The sequence below is a fragment of the Dendropsophus ebraccatus genome, chromosome 2, assembly GCF_027789765.1.
Source record: "Dendropsophus ebraccatus isolate aDenEbr1 chromosome 2, aDenEbr1.pat, whole genome shotgun sequence".
In the NCBI taxonomy this organism is placed as follows: Eukaryota; Metazoa; Chordata; class Amphibia; order Anura; family Hylidae; genus Dendropsophus; species Dendropsophus ebraccatus.
This window is the reverse complement of record NC_091455.1, coordinates 200,721,332-200,746,113: the sequence shown is the minus strand read 5'-3', so window position 1 is coordinate 200,746,113 and position 24,782 is coordinate 200,721,332. Positions and strand designations below refer to the sequence as shown.

Genomic DNA, 24,782 nt, shown 5'->3' with positions numbered 1-24,782 from the left:
CTATTACAGTGCTATATACATCACCTCTTAGTACTGTATACATAACCTCCTATTACAGTACTGTATACATAACCTCCTATTACAGTGCTATATACATCACCTCTTAGTACTGTATACATCACCTCCTATTACAGTGCTATATACATAACCTCCTATTACAGTACTGTATACATCACCTCCTATTACAGTACTATATACATCACCTCCTATTACAGTACTATATACATAACCTCCTATTACAGTACTGTATACATCACCTCCTATTACAGCACTATATACATCACCTCCTATTACAGTGCTATATACATCACCTCCTATTACAGTACTATATACATCACCTATCACCCCCTATTACAGCACTATATACATTATACAATGTGCCATTACTGTGCTTTAGCACCTTCCAGTCGGCACTGAGGTATTTTCTAGAAGGTTCCTTGTGCTGCCTAGCACTGTTACACTGATGTATTCTGTATTATATTTTCAAAGATGTCTTACTACTATTTGGCCACAAGATGCCACCACTGAGTATTACCTTGTTATTTTCCAACACATTGAAGCTAATTGGGGTTAATGCATTGTTAAAACTATGTAATGTTTTTCATGGGCAAGTCTTCCCATATCTATTAGCTGCTGTATGTCCTGCAGGAAGTGGTGTATTCTCTCCAGCATCACACAGTGCTCTCTGCTGCCACCTCTGTCCATGTCAGGAACTGTCCAGAGCAGGAGAGGTTTTCTATGGGGATTTTCTTCTGCTCTGGACTGTACCTGACATGGACAGAGGTGGCAGCAGTGAGCACTGTGTCCTAATGGAAAGAATACACCACTTCCTGCAGGACATGCAGCAGCTGATAAGTATGGGAAGACTTGAGATTTTTAAATAGAAGTAATTTACACACTTTCTGAAACCAGTTGATTTGAAAGAAAAGGATTTTCGCCAATTCCATTACAGGGTATATGGGATTTTCTAAGCTGGACAGCCACTTATCCTTAGCCTCCAATGTATAGCTTTGCTGTCAGTCATGCAGTAAGTGTTCCTAATTCTCCGGGCCCCTGTCTCTCTATAGTTTTTACCATTGTAAATGACTAAATGTATTTGCCGGTTGGGTCCTTCTGTTTGTCAGATAATTGCTGTATGAATTATGGATTAGATCTCTTCACAGGTTCATTTATTATTAGACGGGTTAATATCACGGACGCATTTGGTTTTATGCGGAATATCGTGAGGTTTGGAAGAAGGCGAAAATAATGGCGACTATAAAAGTTAGAGAGTAACTAACGTTTAATTATTTTAGCCCGTAAATCGATAGAACAAGCAAAAAAAAAATAGTAGACTTGGTAATATAGCTTATTAAAGAAAACTACGACCTCCTCTGCATATCTGCCTGCTCATCTCCTCCCCCGCCTCTTACACCAATCACTCACTCTGCAGGAAAGCCATACATAGCAGTGTGGTGTCCCACTAGGGGTGTTACGGTTGTACTTGTTGTATCATCCTTATGATGAAAGTAGTACTAAAAGTTAGCCACTAGATGCCGCTGTATTATGTATGTGTATGTGGAAACTGAACAGCCGAAGGATCGCAAAGGGTTATTGTTTTTTATGGGTTACCAGAATCTGTAGACCAGTGGGATTTCTGCTTTCTTCTCTCCTATCATCTCTCTTCTCCTTTTTCTCCTTGTTGTAGCGCACCTCACACGCTAGAGAGGAAGTGTGTCAAATGGGTGGAGGAGAAGCATAGGAAGGTCTTTCGTTCTGGACGTTGTGGAGGAAGGACACGAGCAGATAGCTCTCCACAGTAATCCTGTTTGGGCCCTGGCCCTCTGCCAGGTCCCTGTACCTTCAGTTTAGTTCAGTCTTAGTCAGTACCCCACATGGGAAGGACACAAGACAGCACGTCTCACACAACTCTCTTATTAGAAACACTCCAAAGCACTATGCACTGTTAAGCTCCTCTAAGGAGAGGACTAGCTAGAGACAACCAAAATCCAGGCTGTGGACAAGGAGAAGTCACAGCGCAGGACAGTATCCATAACAGAGCCACAGAGCCAGGAACTGGTCCGATTAGAGCAAAGTTGCAGTAGCCTATGAACGCAGCACGGGTGTCAGCAAGGGAACCCTCAGCACTCTGCTCATCCCAGGTAACAAGGTCTGGAAGGTTCAGCCGATTCCAGTGGGCATAAGGTGATGTGAAGACTGAAGTCAAAGGTCAATACACGGGCACAGGTGTTCTTCTTATTCTTCTAAAAGTATTCTACCTCATCCTTCAAAATCCCGGCAGAGTACAGTACTACATGGGTTGAGACTCTCATGGCATCCTCCTCTCTGCTACTCTACCTCTTGTATTACTCAGCACAACTCAACCAACACGACTATATCCTACACTACACTTATTCTACGGATCTGGTCGTTCTATTACCAAGTGTTTATTGTCAAGTGCACACTGCGGGGGGTCCTGATCGGTCAGTGACAGGAGCACAGCTTTTGCCACTGATGTAAGTGCTGCGGCGGCCTCTCATTAACAGTGAGGACCTTGCTGCCTATAGCAGCCGGTCCCCACATGCTTTGAAGTGAGCTCAGCTCCTTAAGTGACAGGATTCCATGCCGTACCCGTACAACATGGGTCCTTAAGAGGTTAAGAGCTAATTTGGTACTGGCCCTTTAAGACTTATCATTGATATCCAAAGCGACCTTATAATGGTAAAGAAAATGGCTCAAATTGTGGATATCTGTATTTACGTCATTGAGGCAAAATCATAAGAACCCGCCCTCTTCTATTGGCCAATAGGGGACATTTGACTGAGTGGATGTTGTCAGGCATTGAGTGAGGGACCTGTGAGTTTCTATTGGTTGCTTCATTTTAGCTATTTGCATGTGTGCTGTGATTGGCTGGTTAGGGCTGCGCTGTGTGATATTTGAACTCCTGAACATTCCACCATTCATTTCTATGGGGAATATTCGGTCTTTAAACGTATTTGGGAGAAACGTAAAATCAGGAGAAACTGGAAGAAGAAGAAGAAGTAGAACAATAAAGAAAAGGGATTACAATATAGAAGTTTTTTAAAGGGGTTATCCAGTGCTACAAAAATAAGGCCACTTTCTTTCAGAGACAACACGGCTCTTGTCTCCAGTTCAGGTGCGGTTTGCAATTGAGCTTCATTCACTTCAATAGAACTGAGCAGCAAAACCCCGCCTAAGCTGGAGACAAGAGTGGGGCTGTCTATGTAAGAAAGTGGCCATGTTTTTGTAGCGCTGGATAACTCCTTTAACCCCTTAAGGACAGAGCCTGAAATGGCCTTAATGACAGAGACAAATTTTATGAAAATGACCTGTGTCACTTTATTCATTAATAACGTCGGGATGCTTTTACCTATCCGGCTGATTCTGAGATTGTTTTCTCGTGACATATTGTACTTTACATTTCTGGTAAATTAGAGTCAATATTTATAACGAATATTTATGAAAAAAAAACTAATAACGTGAAAAATTGTGAAAAAATGCATTTTTCCAACTTTGAAACTTTTTTGCTTATAGAGAAAGTGGTTATACCACATAAATTATATATTAAATAGCATTAGCAACATGTCTACTTTATGTTGGCGGCATTTATTAAACGATCTTTCATTTTTTTTTTAGACAATAGAAAGCTTAAAACATTAGCAGCAAATTTCCAAATTTTCAGTAAAATTTCAAAATCAGATATTTTTAGGGACCTGTTCAGGTTCAAAGTGTATTTGAGGGGCCTGTATGGGGGCACAAATGTGGAACAATGTTATGTGAAAGGGAAATTTTTCATTTTTTCACTTTCACGGCACAAATGTGCCCATCATCAAGGGGTCCATATCCTCACTGCACCCCTTGTTAGATTCCCTGAGGGCTGCAGTTTCCATAATGGGGTCACTTGTGGGGGGTTTCCAGTGTTTTGGCAGCACAAGGGCTCTGTAAATACGACATGGCGTTCATCATCCATTCTGGCCGAATCCAGCCTCCAAAATCCAAATGGCGCACCTTCCCTTCGGAGGCTTGCCCTGCGCCCACATGGCGCTTTATGTCCACATGTGGGGTATTTACGGACTCGGGGGAAATTGCTCTACACATTTTGTGTGTTTTTTTCTCTTTTAACTCCTTGTGAAAATGAAAAATTTAAGGCTAAACCAACATTATAGTGTAAAAAATTTAATATTTCATTTTCACGCCACATTGTTCCACATTTGTGCCCGTCACCAGTGGGGTCCATATGCTCACTACACCCCCTGTTACATTACCTAAGGGGTGTAGTTTCCATAATGGGGTCACTTGTGGGGGGTTTTAACAGTCTTGGCAACACAGGGGTCTTTTAAATGCAACATGGCCCTCGAAATCTATTCCATTCCAAATCCAGCCTCCAAAAACCAAATGGTGCTCCTTCCCTTTGGAGGCTTACCCTGCACCCGCATGGTGCTTTATGTCCACATGTGGGGTATTTTCATACTCAGGGGAAATTGCTCTACACATTTTGTGTTTTTTTTAATCTTTTAACCCCTTGTGAAAATGAAAAAATCAAGACAAGATCAATGATTTAGTGTAAAAATTAAGCATTTTTTACTCTAAATGTTGGTCTAGCCTTGATTTTTTTCCATTTCCACAAGAGGTTAAAAAAGAAAATAAACGCAAAATGTGTAGAGTACGAAAATACCCCACATGTGGACATTATGTGCCATATGGGCACAGGGCAAGCCACCAAAGGGACAGAGCGCCATTTAGAGGCTGGAATGGAGGATGGAGGCCATGTTGCAATTACAAAGCTCCTGTGCTGCCAGAACAGTAGAAACCCCCCACAAGTGACCCCATTCTGGAAATTACACCCCATAAGGAATCTAACAAGGGGTGCAGTGAGCATATGGACCCCACTAGTGACGGGCAAATTTGTCGAACATGTGCCAGGAGAATAAAAAATACCATTTTTTCATTTTCACGTCCCAAATGTGTCCGTCACCAGGGGGCCATATCCCTGCTGCCCCCCTTGTTAGATTCCTTATGGGGTGTAGTTTCCAGAATGGGGTCACTTGTGGGGGGTTTCTACTGTCCTGGCCGCACAGAAGCTTTGTAATTGCATCATGGTATCCTCTAATGGGAATAGCGGCCATATCTATTTAGCTGGGGAAAAGGGACAATTCTAATTTATTTGGGGGTATTAGGCCAATTATTAGTTTATAAGGTTGAAAATGACAGGTGTCCATCAAATTCAACCTGTGTTGAACCCTCGTGAGGTAGACAACAGTAGCCTCATCACTGGGAAAAAATTCCTTCCCGACTCCATAATGGCGATCAGAATAATCCCCGGATCAACGTGACCCCTGAAATAGGAATAAGGGACAGAATTTAGGTAATGTAGAACCCCAGTGACGTGTGGTGCGCCTTGGAGCGATCCAGTATGCAGAGGCCGGGGCAATCAGGATAGGTGTCACACTGGAAAATGGCGTCCTTCCTGATCCCCCTGTTACGCCACACTCTGCACTTCTTCTGGGGTCTCCTGTTCTCCAGTGTGGGGGACGTCACCTGGAAAATGTTGTCCTGGTGCGATACGGGGTCCTTCATATCCAGAAGCGCTGGGTCCGCTCCATGGCTGCTAAATATTAGGGCTGGTATTACTGCCTCTGATATTTTCGGATCATGCCGCAAGCTACAGTAGCTCTGGCAGCGACGGACAAGAAGAGGGGGTGCTGGTATAAAAGTCATCCCCGTACAGGTGGTAACCTTTCCAGCAGTGGGAAGATCAGTTCCCGAACGATCTTCCCACTAACTCCGAGGATGGGAGGGGGGGGGTATGCAGGATTCAGGGGTCCCTTCCTTCATACACTCTTAAGGGTACGTGCACACTGCGGAATCGTGACAGATATCCCTTCACGCATTCCGCAGCTGCCACCCACCGGCAGACTGATGCAGGTGTGCGTCTCCGTCCGTGTCATAGACTCCATTCTATGCACGGGCGGATTCCGCTCTCCGTCCAATGTTTTCATTCTTTGGACGGCCGATGGAATCCGCCCATGCATAGAATGGAGTCTATGACACGGGTGGAGATGCACGCCCGCATCAGTCCGCCGCCAGGTGCCAGCTGCAGAATGCACAAAGGGTTATTCTTTGCCATTCCGCAGTGTGCATGTACCCTAAATCTGTAAGTGTACCCAGAGGTACGCTCACAGAGTTTGGAGAATTTCACGCCATACTGTCATCTCTTATTGGGACGGTACTGGCGGAAAAGACGTGTCTGGGGGGCAGCGTACGCTACGCTACTCCCAGACACGTCACTGGATGATGAGGATGAATGGAGGAAAGAAGGATCCCCCCATTCATCCTCACTGGCTGTTTCAGTGTCGGAGACAATAATAACGTATGCCTCTGACACCGAAAACGCCCTGGGGGCCATCTTTATACCGGGACTAGTATATGGGGTATGTAAATGTGTTCTGGTGTAGTGTAAAACTTTATTTTGTGTAGTGTGGTGTAATGTAGTGTTTTTTTAAATTTTTTTTTGACAGTAAAAAAAAATATACCTACGCCAAAAAAGGAGCTGCTGATAAATGCCGCACTTATGTGCGGCACTTATCAGCAGACAGTGGCGGTAGGATATAGGGGGGAAAAAAGCCCCTACGCCAAAAAGGTGGAGTTGCTGATCAGCGGCGCACTTACGTGCGATGCTGATCAGCACTCAGCGGCGTTAGGGCGAATAAAAAGAAAAGAAAAAAATTTGGAAAAAACAAAAAAAATCTTTTTACCCCAAAGCAAATGATCAGTGTATAATATACACTGATCAGCCGCTAGGGGGCAGTAGAATGGAGCTGGCGGAGATGGCCGAAGATGGGGGCGACGGAAAAGCCCGAAGAGCCGAAGATTCCCGACGAAGACCGAACGAACCCGGAAGTAGCGGCGACGAGGAGAAGAGGATGCGCGGGACCGCGAATCTTCGTTCTGGAGGCCAGGATCAGGTGAGTATGGTACACCTGCACCACACACACCTGTTCTGCACCCCTCAGCTACCTAGCTGAGGGGTGCAGAACCCAGCCGGACACTTTTTAACTGTTATATCGCCGTGATGGGCCGGCCGGTACTGGACGGTCTATCACTGCGATCGTGGGGGTGGCACCGGCGCCATCTTTGTTGGGGACACTAATGGCGATTGGTGCTGTCCCGGACAGCACCAATCGCCATTGCTTTCCGGGTCACCGATGACCCGGAAAGCTGTTTTCAGCTGCTATATGCTGATCTGTATTGATCAGCCGATAGCAGCGATCGTCGGCACGGGAGGGGTTAATCACCCCCCGTGCCGACGAGCAGAGATGGCCTGCTATACATTATAGCAGGCCATCTTCCCTGACCGCTGTGTGTGAACACACAGCGATCGGGGAAACATTGGGCGTATATTTACGCCCTGGTGCGTTAATTACCAGGCTGCGAGGGCGTAAATTTATGCCCAATGTCGTTAAGAAGTTAAACACTATAATAAGTTGTATTTAGGAAAATGTAGGTGTTTAGCTTGTCTTCTAGAGGAGTAGTGTCACAGCACACTCTAGTGGACATAAAGTATATCAACAGGTAGTAACATAATAATAATAATATAAATAATAATAATAATAATAATAATAATAATAATAATATTAATAATAATAATAATAATAATAAGTAGTAGTAGTGGTAGTAGTAGTAATAATAATAATAATAATAATAATAATAATAATAATAATAATAATAATAATAAATTAGTAGTAGTGGTAATAATAATAATAATAAGTAGTGGTAGTAATAATAATAATTATTATTATTGCTTAGCTCTATTATAGTTAGTGCAACATACTGATAATCAACAACTAAAAAAATAAATAATGCAACATACAATTCATAGAACAAATACAAGCAAACATACTATACACAGAGAATCCTAATAAATATCATGATCTTTATTAGCGTCTGTCTGTTTTACGAGACGTCCGCCTTCCTCCGCTATATTCCCAAAGTGGGAACATAGCCTAACCACTGAAAAAAAATAAAAGTGTAAGAAGTGCATTTATGTATTGTCGAAATGTCATAACGGGGACAGAAGTTGTGACAGAAGCAGAAATTATTTGTGCGGAACTTACATAGTGTGAACATAGCCTTAGGTGGTGAAGTGGCTTTGAGGAGAAGAGAGACAAAATATGTTACATAGGTTTAGTCCATCCACACTATTATGGCATTCTGGCCTTTTTTATTCTTATACTGTTGAAGAGTCAATAGAGTCAATTGTACCTTATAAATACCTATTTTAGTTGATGTGCCACCTTATAAATTGTCTGCCATCTTGATTTCTTCTTCCCCTCTTATAAGGCTCTTCTAATACAGTGTACATTTCCCATTATGCCTCTGAATTTGCAGAGACAGAAGGGGAGGAATCTGTTCTTTAAATTTGGTGTTTTGTAAATCTGCAGCAAATCTATGCAAGGATTCACATACTATATCACTGCTCTACTGGTCTATTAGAAAGGATGGTAGTGTTATCTTTAGCAGCACTCTATACATACAGAAGAACAAGGAGGGCAGAACTGGGTTGTTAAAGGAATAAGTCTGGGAGCTGCCAGGAAGGATCTGATAGGCGATGATGTACTGTAATCTTGAATATCACAGAATGTGAACCACAAAGAAGAGACTGACATCCAGTAGAACATGTAATTTAGCGATTGTCTGAGTGGGGGTCACATGTACCAATGAGTGCAGTTTTGCTTTTTTTCAGAGTGCTTCAAGAGACAGTCATTATTTAACAGTCATTATTTTTATTTAAATATTATTATTATATAAAATTTATTTTAATATTTTAAAGGTTTTATGATTTTTTTCTTACCTATTCACAGCCCTTCTATGAAAAAAACTGCAGCCAAACTTACCCTCCCCCAATCCTTAATAGCTGTTGCTATTCTGCCTCTGCCTAGCTGTACTGTCTTTCCCTGCTCCCCTTGTTGTTTATCTGTAAATAGCGATACCAGATCCAGTATCTGATGTCAGTGACAAAGAGCATACAATACGACATCTGGTAGAGCTATTTAAAGGGAATGTGTCATCAGAAAATCACTTATTTTTTAATTAATGTTTTTATGTTAAACATATTTTTAAAGAATTTTTGGTGACATTTTTTCAAATTTTCCATTTTTCTCTCTATATTAGAAAATAATCCTGATATCTTGCAGTTTTCATTCTCACCACTGGGGTCAAAACTAAGCTGAGACTTCCTGTTGTGTTTGTGGTGATAAGAGGAGGCTGCTGTAAAGTGATCTATACAGTATTGCAGCGTCATGTGGCACCAGTAGATAGAGGAGACAATAGCGGCTTCGTGTAGAATGACCTCTTCACAGGTCACAGAGCGCGCTCAGTAAGGTTTCACATTCATCTATGTCTATGAGGCTTGCTGTAAAGCATGTCACTAAACGCTGTTAAGAATGGAATAGGCAATATGGCCGCCCCATAACAAAGTACAAAACACGGAAAAAAAAAGTCAGATAGAAACAGATTCGAATATAAGAAAAAGTTTTAGTTTGACTTTGATCAGTAAAAGAAAATTTAGGCAACACATTCCCATTAAGTATACACAGTACCGGGAACAGATGGACACACAGTGCAGGAGCTGCTCTGATATTCCCTACTACTGCTAGTTCTCAGCAGTATTGGCAGTAACAGGATATAGCAGAGCCGCTACTTTTCTGCTCTCATGGTTGCTCCCAGGGCAGGGATAACTAAATAGCTTTATCGGATGCCACATGTGACGCTGTCTGTCTCCAGATACGCGTTCTGTATGTGTATTTAGAGGAACAGAGCTTTAAAAAAAGATGCCCCAGAATTGAGTGTATACCATGTGTATACACTTCTGCCGGGATTCCCTCAGCCTGCAGCACAACCTAAGTACCGCAGAAATGACGGTTGTTGTAACAACGGCCGTGATTACCGCGGAACTTACATTGCGTGAACATAGCCTCAAGCTGCATCTCATAGTATACACAAGAGATTCTGCAGGTAGCAGAGGAAAATCTGCAGCAAATCTATATAGGGACTCACTTACTATATCACTGCTCTCCTGGTCTATTAAAAAAGTTAGCAATAATATCTCTAGCAGCACGCTATACAATGAGTCTTTATTAAAGTGTTTAAGGTTTTTTGCAATACCACAAATGAACACCAGCCGATTTCCTTACAAATGTGTTTTATTGCATTTATTATATTTACATGCTGCGACACATCACAACATAAGTCTATCAAAGTCTTTTTTTTTTCTTTTTAAATGGTGAATGCTGTACAGTAAATACCATTATGTAATATATTAGTATCAGTAACACAGATTAGGGTGACATCTCTTACAATTTTCGTTTCGTATGCATATTTCTTCTAGAGAGTTACTAAAAGTCAGAAGGCAGTGTTTCATTGGTCCTATCTACCACTCACATGCAAAAACCTAGGCCGTAAAACGGGGACTACTGGCAGATTTTATGCAAATAATGACGCTGTGATGGGGGGAGGGGTATACTCTTACTGCATAAGTTATTTGGTAAAAAAATAACATGTAATAATTACTTTCTCCCGAAACAATTCTATAAATTAGAGACACAAACGGTGATGTGCAATTAATGCATGCATTCAGAGGACAACTTAGATACTGTTCGCTGGTACAATGTTCTAGGGGTGGAGCCTCGTTTATTAACAGAAACACCTACCCAAAACAACCAATCAGAGCTAAGCTTCTGTTTCTCCGCTGAATAGTCATTGGTTGCCTTGGAAGACAAAACTATTTTTCCACTAAACGGTTTTGATGAATGAGTCCCAGCTTCATATATACGTTTTGATGGGATGTGGAGACATCTTATATGATAAATCAGATCAACGAAAAAAGTGTGCAATAATAAGCAGGGGCGGGACAAGCTTTGTAGGCAGTGATTTCAAAAGGCACACCCCCTAGGATCTAAAGTTTTATAAATAGCTGGCACATATACTTACCACTGATGATCATTAGAGATTGATCGAACAGCTGAAAATCTTAGGTTTGATTGAACTCGAACCTTGCCGGACTTTCCGCATTTGATTCCTGATGCGTTCCCGGTCCGTGGAAAAGAAGGAGACAGCCCGTGGACCGACTGGAATTCCTAGGTAATAGGCTGTATCCAGGAATTCCAGGCAGTCCCTGGGCTGTCTCCTTCTTCCCCACGGACCGGGAAGGCATTGGGAATCAAATGCGGAAGGTCTGGCAAGGTTCGAGTTTGATCGAACCTAAGATTTTCAGCTGTTCGATTATCTCTAATGATCGGTGTCCCACGGCGCAGGTTCATCCAGGTCCTGCGGCACTGTTTAAATCCCACGGGCATCCATACTGGCCGACTGGCTCGCAGCTAAGGACACTGTACCTGTAAGTCAGGGTCTCCAATGCATCTTAATGTACTCTCATACAGATGCATTGGAGACGCCGACTTCCGGCCTTCAAAAGTAGGGATGGTCCGAACCCGCTGAACCCGAACGCTCAGCATCGGATTCCCGCTGTCTGCCCGCTCCATGCAGCGGGAAGATACAGCGGGAGGACCGCCTGGAAAACTGGGATACAGCCTATGGCTATGGCTGTATCCCAGTTTTCCAGGCGTTCCTCCCACTGGATCCGCCCACTGCACGGAGCGGGCAGACAGCGGTAATCATTGTGGATGGTTCGGGTTCGTACGAACTCCGTACGAACTCGGTTCGGACCATCCCTATTCAAAAGCCCCGGAGAAAGAAGATGGGTCAGAAGAGCCGTGACGTCACTGCCTGCAGGATCTGAACTGCACCGCAGGACTGTAATGAAGCTGCACCATGGAACACCGATAATCAATGGTAAGTATATGTGCCAGTCTGTTGCTGGGGGAGAAATTTAAAAAAAAAAGCGGAATTCTTCTTTAAGCACTGGAGTTGAAAATAGACTTTCATGTGCAGCGACTCAAGATGCAATAAAAAGCTAAAGGTAATTTTCCCTAAAATAAAATCAATATGTAAGATTATCACATACACTAAAAGAAACAGATCTGTAAGGTTGAGTTTAGGTGAAATGATAAATATTTCTTTTTTTATGTTCTTACTTTGGTTTATGTCCTGTGCTGTACATAACAGCCTCTCCCACTGGAAACTGCACTATAATAGTATATATACTTTTTGATAGATTTTGTATAATGTTGTCTGATACAGCAAAATATATAGATATATATAGGTATATACTGTATAGGTTATCTCTTAAAAAAAAACCACAGACTTTGGTGGTATATAACCGTAATGTTCAATCAGATGGGTTCTGACCTCCGTGACCCTCACCACTAACTGGGACAAACTATAAAAGTGCAGTGCCCAGTGGTCTAATGTGAAGGAGGCTCCAACCTATCATGTGCCATTTAGGCTGGGGCTACACCAAATACCACCAGGTCGTGGGGTACCTTAGGCAAGTGAATGGGATTCCACAAGGGGCCACCCCTATAACACCGCAGACTAAAGAAATTCATCGCAGTTGGATGTCTTGAGACTGTGGGACTGCGACTACTTGTAGGTTTACAAAAAGTAAGTTGAAATTCCGCATGACTACACAGCGTGACATGGGGGTTTTGGTGTAGCTCCAACCTTATATGACCTTCTTACGGGCATTTGTCTCTGCTCTCCCTGGTGCTGACCAGAAATGTAAATGAACATGAGGCACATTTACTGCTTGTGCGTGAAACATCAGGCTTACTCCTTCAAATCTTTAATAGCTGCAGATTAAGGAAATTCCCCTGCGTCAACAAATGAGCCGACATTCGAGCGGATTCTGTGTGCATTTGGTCATGGAGTCCGCTCTAAATTTTGTGAGAATTCCGTAGTGTGAACGCACTCTTATTGCGAATATGGATTTCCAAATAGGGGAATTCCTCAATAAATTTTCAGAGTGTCAAGAAAGTAAATATTATTTTTTTGATTTAAAAAGGTTATCGATAGAGATGAGCAAACATCGAGGATGCTCGAGTCGATCCGAACTTTCGGCATTTGATTAGCGGAGGCTGCTGAACTTGAATAAAGCCCTAAGGCTATGTGGAAAACATGGATATAGTCATTGGCTGTATCCATGTTTTCCAGACAACCTTAGAGCTTTATCCAAGTTCAGCCGCCGCCGCTAATCAAACACCGATTGTTCAGGTTCAAATCGACTCGAACCCGAACCTTTAAAAAAAAGCGAAAAACGTAACCCTAGAAAAACAAACAAATTTAAAGGAGAACTTTGGTAAAACTAAAGTGCAAGCCTTGAGAGGGAGGGGCACGACACAAGGATTTCAAGAACACCAAAGGTAAATCCTGAACTGCCCCCTCAGGCCTGATCAGGTATAACACATTGCAAGTTTTGCCAGGAGAGTTCCTTTTAAAATACGTTAACAGGTGAAATATATATATAAAACACTTTTCTACTATAATTTCTAAGCATTGCGCCAAACAATATGTAAGTTGTCCCCTGAGGTACACAAATTTATATTTAGGTAGGACCATTGGATTTCTACTCAACCTAAGGCTATAAGCACTAACTATATATGTACAATAAGCCAAACAGGTATGGTAACATTCCATTTAAAAAATAAGAAAAAACCCTGAAGAATACAGTATCAAACTAGTACTGAATAGTATAGAGAGGTGAACAAAAGAGAAATCAAACACCAATAGAAACCACATCAGCCCCCAAAAATAAGTTCTCGTACAATAAGACGGCTTACGAAGCCAAGTGAAAAGTTACAGAAACTCTTTAAAGAAGAAGAAGGAAAAAAAACTTTTTGTAGCAGGTATTTTGGTTGCAATATCAATACAATATCTGCAAATTTGCATAAATATTTTGTGTCACAATATATCAAAGTTATTTGCAAATATTATACAATCTGGAATGCTTTAACATGGGACACGACTGTGTACAAGAAACATATACACGTATAAGAAAATGAGAGCAGTCTCTTTATAAAATGTACGTTTTTTTTTTGGATGCATTAGGTTAGCAGTGCTATTAGGATTAAATATGTCAAGTGATACGTCCCACTCTCTTTGTTTTTGCCGCTGGCATCTCCCCCCGCCCCTCCCCCACCGATCACTTCTATGACCATCATTATTTCCCACCGACGTTATCGTGATAGTCCCATGGACAGATGTCTACCATGTTAGACTTTTGCATTGTTTTGTTCTGTTTGCTGTCGGAGGACTCCGTATCTTGCTCCGACTGTGAAGTCGAAAGACTTTCCCATGGACACACCTCCACTAGTTTACATTTGTCTATGCCATGTTGGTTTGAGGTACTTTTTCCCTTATTTACTGAAACGGCCAAGGAATGGTCTCCGACCATGGAGCAAACCTCGGCACTTTTGGACTTGTCCATCTTTATGACCGGCTCCGGCTCCTTTTCGTGACCTTTATTTGGACCCCTTTCATCTTTTTTTGCAATACTTTTTACTCCCTTCTTTTTGGAAGGACTTGTTGGCATGTCTTTAGAAGGGGATATGGGACTTAAAGCTGAGCTGGTAGGGGAATCTTTACTTCTCTTTACACTTAATGCATCCTGTGATTCAAAGTCCCATGGACATATTTCGGCTTGAAGTGCTAACGTTTGTGGTAGATTGTTATTAGAATTATGGTAGCCATCTGGTGACGGTAAGACCCCTTCAATGACTGGGGGATTTTTTTTGCGTTCATTTTCTTGTAAGTTAGCAGTTTGTTTGGTCAATAACTCTTGATCCACTGTTCCCTGTTCCATGGTTTGAGACTTTTTTGCAGCTTCGTCTTTTACGACTTGTTCGTGGCTTTCCTTTGCATTAAGGTCGGATTTACCTGGACTCTTTTGCTTGGATTGATGATGTGCTTGATCTGTTGTCTTAGATCTACTGTGGGATTTGCTCTTGGAACGTGATGTATGATTCTTTTCTGAGTCCAAAGGTGCAATGGAAACATGCTTCTGGACTTTGTTTTCAGAAGGCACTGTAGTCGGAGTAAGGTCGTACATTTCCCAAGGACATACTTCTTCGATGTCAAATTTATCTTTAAACCCAAGAGCACCAATTGTTTTCTCGGTATCCGCCAATGTTAGACTCATCGCCTGTTGTTTCATTATTCCGGGTTTGTGAGCTTTTGGGGTTTCTTCAATTGGGCTTGATGTCCTGTGCTGCTCCAAGTTCTCTTCCTTGTCTGGCATACATTTCTGACCTGCGTTCTCATTGGAGTCCGCTCTTTGGTACTGATCAGAGTCTTCTCCACTTTTAGTTTGGTCACTGAGTCCCAAGCTTTTATCTTTAGAGTTAGCAATGGCACTGAGTGACTTTTGGATGACAGACAGACTTGGGTGTAAAGGTTTTTTATCTACGCTTAGGTTATGGGCACTGGCAGACTTGCAGACTAAGGGTACAGATTCAGCAGACCCCAATTCCATCTCTTCAGCCTCCCTATTTCCTGGTTTCTTCCCATTAGCTGAAGTCCGTATTGAATTTTCACACACATCCAACTTTTCTGAAGAAATTCCATTGGGTTTGTCATTTGGTCCTCGTAAATGGTCGTATGTGCTATGGGACTTCTTCAGTGAAAATGGTCTGTGCTTGGAGTCTTCCTTTGACTTTGCGTTATGTGCATTTGATTCCTGGTGATTCTTTTTAGAGTTGCTAGTACTATTTTTAGGATTACCGTGATCTGCTCCATCTTTGTCTTCCCGAGAGCACTGCCTGCTAACCGACTCTGGGATCTCGGTTATCCTTCTCATAATGGATCGGCCCAATCCTTTCTTTGAACACCTCTTTTTCTGGAGATGTGGATTATTCGCAATCATCTTTTTTCTTTTGTAAATCTCCAGCTGAGTGTATAATTTTTTTAGTTCATCCTATAAAACAACACAAACAATATACTTGTTAGCAAAACTATGTATATAATTACCAGCATATGTTTTTATTCGACCTTATTCAATTGGAATAAAGCAGTAGCCAAAAGATCTAAAGAGGTAAAAGAAGAGCAATAAACAAAGGTGCATAACCAAAACTGATGATTAGAAATGATTGCAACTACAGTAAGTTCGGCTTTGTAAAACCCCAACGCTCTGCATTTGACTCCCGATGGCTGGAGAAGATGGATGCCTCCATAGGGCTGCCTAGAAAATATGGATATAGCCTATGGCTATGTTCCCACAATGTCTTCTTTTGGCCATTTCGTGTCCGTTTTTTGTACGGCCATTTTGGTGCTAAAACATGGCTGATTTATGCAAATGATTGCCATAATTTGCATAAAACAGCCGCATTTGGCGCTAAAAATATCCGTACGAGAATACGGTCACGAAACAGTCTTTGTGGGAACATAGCCTAGGTCTCGTCTCTACTAATAATCATCTACCATTAAAATTTCATATTTTACAGATAGACAAAACTATGTTGTGATCCATAACAAGATCATCAGCATTGGAGCAAAGCCACATTAAAGTACATCCAGGACTATAATATGAATAATTAAAGAAAAATCTGTGGCGAGACATCAAAATAGATATGAACATTTGCAAACAGATAAACAGTGCTACTATAGTGAGAATGTGACATTAAATATATATAAAAACAAGACCTCAAAACAATAAAAAATACACACAATATAGTGAGTGCATTCACACATCTTAAAGGGAATGTGTCGTCAAAAGTAACCTATTATTTCAATCAAGTTTTAATGTTAAAGGGGATCTGTCACTAGGTTTATTTTGCCTCTAAATGAGGGCAGAATAAACTGGTCATATAAATGCTGAACAAATGGGTGTATTACTTACATCATTTTTTTCAGCCGTTCTCCTAATATGCAGGAGAATAGGATTCTTGCCACACCCCTCCCCCCGCCCTCCAGCTGCTGATTGACAGTTGGCTGCCTATACACAGCATGGATAGATAACTGCCCAACAGCAACTGATGGGTGGAGTTTTCTGCTTCTCATAAATATCCAGGACTACTGAGCTCATGCACATGCACTTATTGTCCATGTTATTCAGGAGAATATATCTGCATAAGCCACACAATACAATATAAGTGATACATCGTTCTGTTCAGCTTCTCTGTCACTAGTTTATGTTTCCCTTAGATGGGACAGCATAAACCTACTGACAGAGTCTCTTTAACAGATATTAAAGAATATACTATTATATCTAGCATATCTTGAAATGCTGTTAATGGCAGCTTAGATAATCACATACAGAAAATGGAATAAAAATATAGATAGCCTATTCAATAGCTGACACGTCATCCCAACTGATCAGCTGTTTGGCAGCTGTGCTACACGGAGAACAGGGCTGGGAGCACCATGGTACTGCTGCTGCAGCTCCCATTCACCTAAGTAGCAGCTAAGGCTGCAATACTCCAGTGTCACTGCTTCTGGCTTTGTTCTCAGTGCAGCATGGGTGCCAAATTGCTGGCCATGGGGTACCTGCTAATATACTATTGATAACCAATCCTTTGGACAACCTCAATGTTTAAAAGTATCCCCCTCCTAAAACGTATGGCATATCATGTGTTACAGTATAGACATGATGCCTCTTATCATCCCTCTTTATGTCTGTTCATGTATACTGTGTTGTTGAACATACAATCTAAAGAGACCAGGAGTGCAGTGATATAGGAGGTGAATGCATGCAACGATTAGCTGCAGTTACAAATCTCTCCTGACTCTGTCGGTCATTGTTAAGTGCTGTTTCTCTAGTGTGTCCTATGAGGTGCAGCTTCACCCTGCTCCCCTACTTGCAAAAGCTGACAGGAAGAAGCCCTTCACTAAAGCTGCATCTCATTGGAATGCACTGAGACATTAAAATGAAAGTTAGAGGACACAATTTCCATGCTACCGTTCCGTATTCCATCACTTGTCCGCACTGCCAGTCAGTGACTGAGAATGGAGCCCAGTGCCACCATTACTGGCTGAGCACTAAGTTCCTGTGCTGTTATAACATACTGAGAGATACAGGAAACCAGTTGGAGACAGGAAGCAGGCGCATGGTGGCTGTGCTGGAACGGAGTGGGTGGCACTTGTTTATTATGTCAGACCCCCCCCTTTAAGAATGTATTACTATGAAAGTTGTATGATTCATAAAGATTACCCATAAAACTGCTATACAGCCAATGGAACCGATTCCTCATGGTGCTCTTTTCTTGGTTTAAAAAAAGATTGCCGGGCTAAACGAAAAGAGGAGGGGGGACGTGACTATTTTTCCCATTTCTCTTTTTAACAATGGATCAGAGAAGTACTGTAGAAGGAACAAACACTGGACTGACAAGGCCAAGATTAGGAGGCTTGCTACTAGTCTTAGCCAGCTGGAGGAAGGAACCATTAAAGCTAATGTACCACTATCACTACTCAATTAAGATTTCCATATCACCTGATCGGCGCTGATGTGCCCGTTGTAATGGTGCCGTCCATTCCCCCCCATCGTTGTCCACCTCTCGAGATCTCCTCCGGTTTGTGCCTTGAGTGCACCAAACTCGACATTTGCATGAGTACAAACAGGAGGAGATTTCAAGATCCGGGGCGGTGATATGAGGAGTGGAAAGCGCGGTTAGAATATGTGCAGTGATATGGAAATCTTAAAAGTAGTTATTGTGGTACATTAGCTTTAACTTATTTTGCTTTGTAGCCCATTCTCTATCTTCATCCCTGTACACAGTGATATATTAAGGGCGCCTTCACACCTACCGGATCCGCACCCTACGAAATCGCAACGGATTTACTGCGGTTCCAGTACCATTCATTTCTATAGAGCACATACTCACAGCGGCATCTGCATCCCGCTTTGAGTATGTGCTTTAACCCGCTGTTGCCTGCAGCCCCGCCCCCCCGTGGCTGCATGTCAGGCTCCTGGCTCCCATCGGTCCGGCTCAGCCAATCAGCACCACTGATTGGCTGAGCCGGGAGCCTGACATGCAGCCGCGTCACCAGAGCAGGTAATGTATAATCTCGGCTGCGGGGCTACAGGCGGTGGGGCTGCGGGTGGCAGGGCTGCGGGCAACAGGGGGTTAAAGCACATACTCAAAGCGGGATGCCAATCCCGCTGAGAGTATGTGCTCTATAGAAATGAATGAGACTGCATCCGCAGGGGTATTCCGCTGAAACATAACTTTTCTTATGTTGCTGCCCATGGTGAGACTGACAACTCATTCCATACTTGTTATTATCTATTCAGTCCCCTTTCTCCATTTGCTGCTTTCTGCTTTCTCAGCTGCTGCTTTCTGCTGCAGACACAAAATAACTGTGTGTGAGATTTTCTCTCCATATTCCCCTCCACCCCTTCCTTCCGAGACAGCTGAGGTAAAAAAGTCCCTGGCCAGCTTTATCTGCAACATTGTAGCTTCTTTGTAATGCCAGGAGGGTTAATTGGAAGTCAAGTTGGTGATGAACTCATTGTGATTAAACCTCCCGGCATAGGGACTGGTTTACAAGAAGAGAGGGGGGAGGAGGGGGAGACGGAGAGAAAAGCTCACACACAGTTTTTTGTGTCTTTAGCCGAAAGCAGCAGCTCAGAACTGGGGGAAGGAGACTGAATAGGAAATACCAAGTATGGAAGTATGGAGTCTGACCTTGGGTAGCAACATATGAAAAGTTATATTTCGGCGTAATATACCTTTAAACAAACTAACTAGTATATATTGAAAAATATATATACTGACCAGAGGGCCACATGATGATGATCAGATTTTAAAATGGACACGCAAAAGCAAATGGACTACCATTAAAGGGGTTGTCCAGCGAAAATCTTTTTCTTTCAAATCAACTGGGGCCAGAAAGGTATATAGATTTGCAATTTACTTCTATTAAAAAATCTCAAGTCTTCCCTTACTTATTAGCTGCTGTATGTCCTGCAGAAAATGGTGTTTTATTTTCAGTCTGACACAGTGCTCTCTGCTGACATCTCTGGCCGAGACAGGAACTGTCTAGAGCAGGAAAGGTTTTCTATGGGGATTCATAAAAAACCGAGGCAGAGTTCCAGCCTCGGCCAGAGATGGCAGCAGAGAGCACTGTGTCAGACTGAAAAGAAAACAACATTTCCTGCAGGACATACAGCAGCTAATAAGTATGGGAAGACTTGAGATTTTTTAATAGAAGTAAATTACAAATCTATATAACTTTCTAATATCAGTTGATTTGAAAGGAAAAGATTTTCGCTGGACAACCCCTTTAAATGCATGGATGCACTAGGTCGACACAAGCAGAATATGCTCTTACTAAGCAGTTTTCCAACCTGAGACAGACTGGAGAAGAATCTATATGTCATCTATATAGGGCCCATGGAAAAAGGTTGTTTAAGACAATCCCTTTAATTTTTTTTTTTTAGAACAATGTGCATGTTAAAACAAAAGTCAAAAAAGGTGTATAAAAAAAAAAATAATAAAATCCTATAATACAATGTCGCCAGTCCACATGTTAGACCTGTCTTCTTATAGCATGCAAGCGGTGCAGAAAAAGCAATGACCTGGAGCAGCATTCCCAGGCTAGGTACATAGACACATACACAAAATGTGATGACAAAACCAATCTGTGGCAGGAACAAGCATTTAGTGCATAGCCGCAAATAAGTAGCCGACAAGTCCGGCCACATTATTTCTAGGGCGTGTTCAAGTGACAAGAATCTGCGTTTTCTGCTCACATGAGTATGTCTGATAGCACAGCCATTGCCTTTAGAGCGGCCCGGGTTAATGTCATCAGTCGTCTGAAATGAAGAACCAATATCGTATTAATATTCACCAACTAAGGGAAATCCTGACCCACTGAATTAGAATATTGGGGGAGATTTATCAAACATGGTGTAAAGTGAGACTGGCTCAGTTGCCCCTAGCAACCAATCAGATTCCACCTTTCATTCCTCACAGACTCTTTGGAAAATGAAAGGTGGAATCTGATTGGTTGCTAGGGGCAACTGAGCCAGTTTCACTGTACACCATGTTTGATATATCGCCCCTATAGAGTCTATGATGGTAAAACGTGGTCCCTGTAAAACTGGGCTGATCTGAAGGCTAATTGTGCCATATCGTTTCAGTTGCCAGAAATCGATTCTAGCTTATGGCTGGCATGGTTTTCAAAGTGTGGCACGGGGTCAGTGTTTATGGTGGCACATGTTTTATATCATAAGTGGCAGCACCAATGGCTGTTTTGGGAACTGCAGGGTTGCTCAAGCTCAGGTACAAGCACAGTTACACATCCCTAATGGCCCTTTACTTTAGTTCTTTATGTTCACTTACCAATGAACAGCTATAAGGAGAGGAGCATCTGCCTGCGCCACCATCCGAAAGGGGGGCACAACTTGAAGTAGTTCACACCACATCTTCCCCAATCTAGTAATCTTATTAAACTGGTCATCCCAAGATTATAACTTATCACTTTTCTATAGGATTGGTGATATGTATCTTATAAGTGGTGGTGGTGTGGTGTGTGTGTGTGTGTGTCGGGGGGGCGGCGCGGCGGCGGGTGATGGGCCCAAACGTGTCCACATACGTTTCCAAATGATTGTGCGGAGGACACCAATGACATGTGACATATCGCGTTACCTATAATGGGGTCTATGAAGTTTCCAGCATGATGTCTGACGATTTATCGGGAAAAATATTGCTGCTGGCAATGCTGCTTCTTTGGATATTTTGCTGGAATCTGTTGACAGAGACTCCTAATGGAAATTCTAATGGAGGTGAGAGCATGACCTAAGGCTGCGGATCCGTTCTGAGCCTTCAGTTCCGTCAGACTTGAGGAATTGCGCAGCATGCAAAATGACAGACACCTCAACAGACATCAAGGCAACCTGTTATACGTCAGTAGGGTCCATTGGGCACTGTACGTGTCCTTTTTTTTGATTGGTTTGGTATAATAAATACTGTACAGTGCAATGGTAGGCTACTTTAATAGCACAGTGTGCCAAATGTTTGTTAATGACTAAACGTGTATATAGGGTTCATATCCCATTATAATATTATTAAAAACTAAAGAGGTACTCCGAATGGGAGGGCTTTTTTTACTATGGCCAAGGAGGGGGTGGATTAAAGCAATAACGTCCACTTACCTCCCCGGTTCCAGCACTGGTTCCCGCATCGCGCTTCCCCAGTCTCCAGTCGCTTCCCGGTCTATGACGCAGCTTGGGCCTGCTCAGCCATTTAGCGGCATTGCAAGGTCACTAAAGCTGCGTCATAGACTGGGAAGTAGCCAGAGACTGCAGCAGCACAATGCGGTAACCAATGCTGGAACCAGGGAGGTAAGTGGACGTCATTGCTTACATCCACCCCCTCCTTGGCCATAGTGAAAAGAAACCTCCCGCCCGGAGTACCCCTTAAATTTTTGAGGCATCTAATATCAAACATTTAGTGATCCATCAGGAACAATGCATAGCCTGTAAATACATAGAAAGATAGAAGAATATCAGCAGAAAAAGCCCCCCTGGTCCATCTAGTCGGCCCTTTTAGTATTTCCTTTCTTATTATCTTAGGAAGTCTGTTCCAAGCATCTACTACTCTTTCAGTAAAGTAATATTTTCGCTTCTGATCTTTCCCCCAACTACTCTCTCACTGTGTTCTCTTGTTCAATACACAGACTATTGTGATATAAGGAAAGTACAGTCTATGGCTATGTTCACACAACGTCTTTTGAGCTCCGTTTAAAATGAAGTCCGTTATTTTGAGGCTAAAATAACGGACGTCATTTAGCTGTCTAGCCTTCCCTTAGCACAATTATTCTAGTTTGAGAGTACTAATTGGCCTATAGGTGCGGCTTAATTAAAAAATCCATTGAAATTAATAGTAAAAACGGAGAAAGGAAGGTGGAAAAAGAAAAACTTTAAAGTGACTTAAAGGGAGAAGATATCATTCCATGACGGGAAATCTTCTGATTGATCTGACAAAAAAAAATTGAGTAAATGATAGCAGCTCATACCCTGATATCCTCTGGATCCAAGCTGTGCTCACTCCAAGCAGAGGTGATGCTGCTATTGAGGTAAGATCCGGATCGCCCCATGTCCAGCTCATCTTCATAGGCTTCAGCTGCGATGTCGTCTCTTGGATTATTATGTGAGCGAGAAAACTGTAATAAATAACACAAAATACCTGGTGAAATTATGGCAGGTGGTCCCCTTTAACATATAAAGATTGTAAAAAGCGAATATGTTGCTTCTAGTTTCCTAAGAGCCAAGGACAACATTATTAGAGGGGTTTATTGAAGGGGTCAGCTACATTCTTGCAAAAACAGCGCCACCCCCTGTCTTCAGGTTGTGTGTGGTATTACAATTCACCTCTATTCACTTTAATGGAACTGAGCTGCAATACCACACAAACTGAGGACAGGCGCTGTTTCTGGAAGGAAGAAGCCTGGATAACCCCTTTAGTATGACTCTCTTCATCTTCGCCCTGATGACAGTGGTACTTACAAATAATAGATTATCTACGATTAGTTAAACAGAGCTGCTTTTCTCCCTCAAAAAAACAGCGCTACACTTGTCCTCAGGTTATGTGTGGTATTACATTTTGGCTTCATTCACTTCAATGGACCTGAGTTGTAATACCACATATATATCAAGGACAAAAGTGACAATGTTTCTGTAAGAAAGCAGCTTCGGTTTTTATAAATTCTGGATAAACCCTTTAAAGGGGTACTCCAGCGTGGGGGCACTTTTTTGCTGGGACCGGGGAGGAGGTGGCCGAGGGAAAAGACGTCCAGTCTTTCCAGCGCATCGCGGCGCTCCAGTGCCCGATTCCCGTCCGCTTCCGGGTGTCTAACGCGGGCCCGAGACAGACACCCGGAAGCGGCACCGGAGCACCGCAATGCGGGACCCACCGCTGGAACCGGGGTGGTGCGTGGTCCCAGCAAAAAAGTGCCCCCCGCTGGAGTACCCCTTTAAGCTTTATTAGTTAAGAAGGTGCTTTGCCATCACAACATTTTTACTCTAAATGTTAGAGTTTAGTTTTGATGACAGATGATCTAGGTTGCCCCACAATGAGTATCTTACTGACCCCTATAGTTTCTATAAGGTGACAGATTAGAAAACACTATGGGAGGAGATTTATTAAACATGGTGTAAAGTGAAACTGGCCCAGTTGCCCCTAGCAACCAATCAGATTCCACCTTTCATTTTCCAAAGAGTCTGTGAGGAATGAAAGGTGGAATCTGATTGGTTGCTAGGGGCAACTGAGCCAGTTTCACTTTACACCATGTTTGATAAATCCCCCCATATATTCAGTGATGCACGCAGTTACCTTGGGTATAAGTAACAGTCCCACCGTTACGGTCACAGTCAGATGAGTGTGAACAAAAAATAGGATCAACATCCAGTCAGGCTGAAGTCTTGTTGCAAACACAAACCTGTAATGGAGACACCATGAGGAATAAGAAGACTCCTTCAAACTAAATTTATTATATCATATGGAAAAATCACTGCTCAAGTCTGGTACAATGCAGATATTACCTGTATTATATTACTGTATAAGGGTAGGTTCACACTACGGAACCCAAGCAGAGAATTTCCAACGGATTCCGTAGCTCTTATAGCTGTTCATGGCCGCGCGCCTCTCCGCCCGGGCCATAGACACCATTCTATGCACGGGAAGGTTCTGCATTCTGCCAAAAGCGGAATGCGGAATCCGCCCATGATAGAATGGTGTCTACGGAGCCGGCGGAAAGGCGCGCGACTGCGAATGAATACGAGCTACAGAATCCAGGGGAAATTCTCAGCTTGGGTTCCGTAGTGTGAACCTTGGTGCACAGATCTAGAATACAATTTACTACAACAAACTCTAAGTAAAGACGCTTGAAAG

The 24,782-nt window shown here is 42.6% G+C and overlaps 1 protein-coding gene across 1 annotated transcript in view; it reads right to left on the bottom strand.

Moving 5' to 3' along the window:
- Positions 1-11,636: 11,636 nt before the first annotated feature.
- GPR158 (G protein-coupled receptor 158) overlaps positions 11,637-24,782 on the bottom strand; it is a 196,848-nt gene continuing 183,702 nt past the window's right edge. The window contains exons 11-13 of the mRNA XM_069959723.1: positions 24,225-24,330; positions 22,909-23,055; positions 11,637-15,868 (exon numbers count right to left, since the gene is read on the bottom strand). Coding sequence (XP_069815824.1) covers positions 14,117-15,868; positions 22,909-23,055; positions 24,225-24,330 — 2,005 coding nt within the window. The 3' untranslated portion in view covers positions 11,637-14,116. The remainder of the gene's footprint in view (positions 15,869-22,908; positions 23,056-24,224; positions 24,331-24,782) is intronic.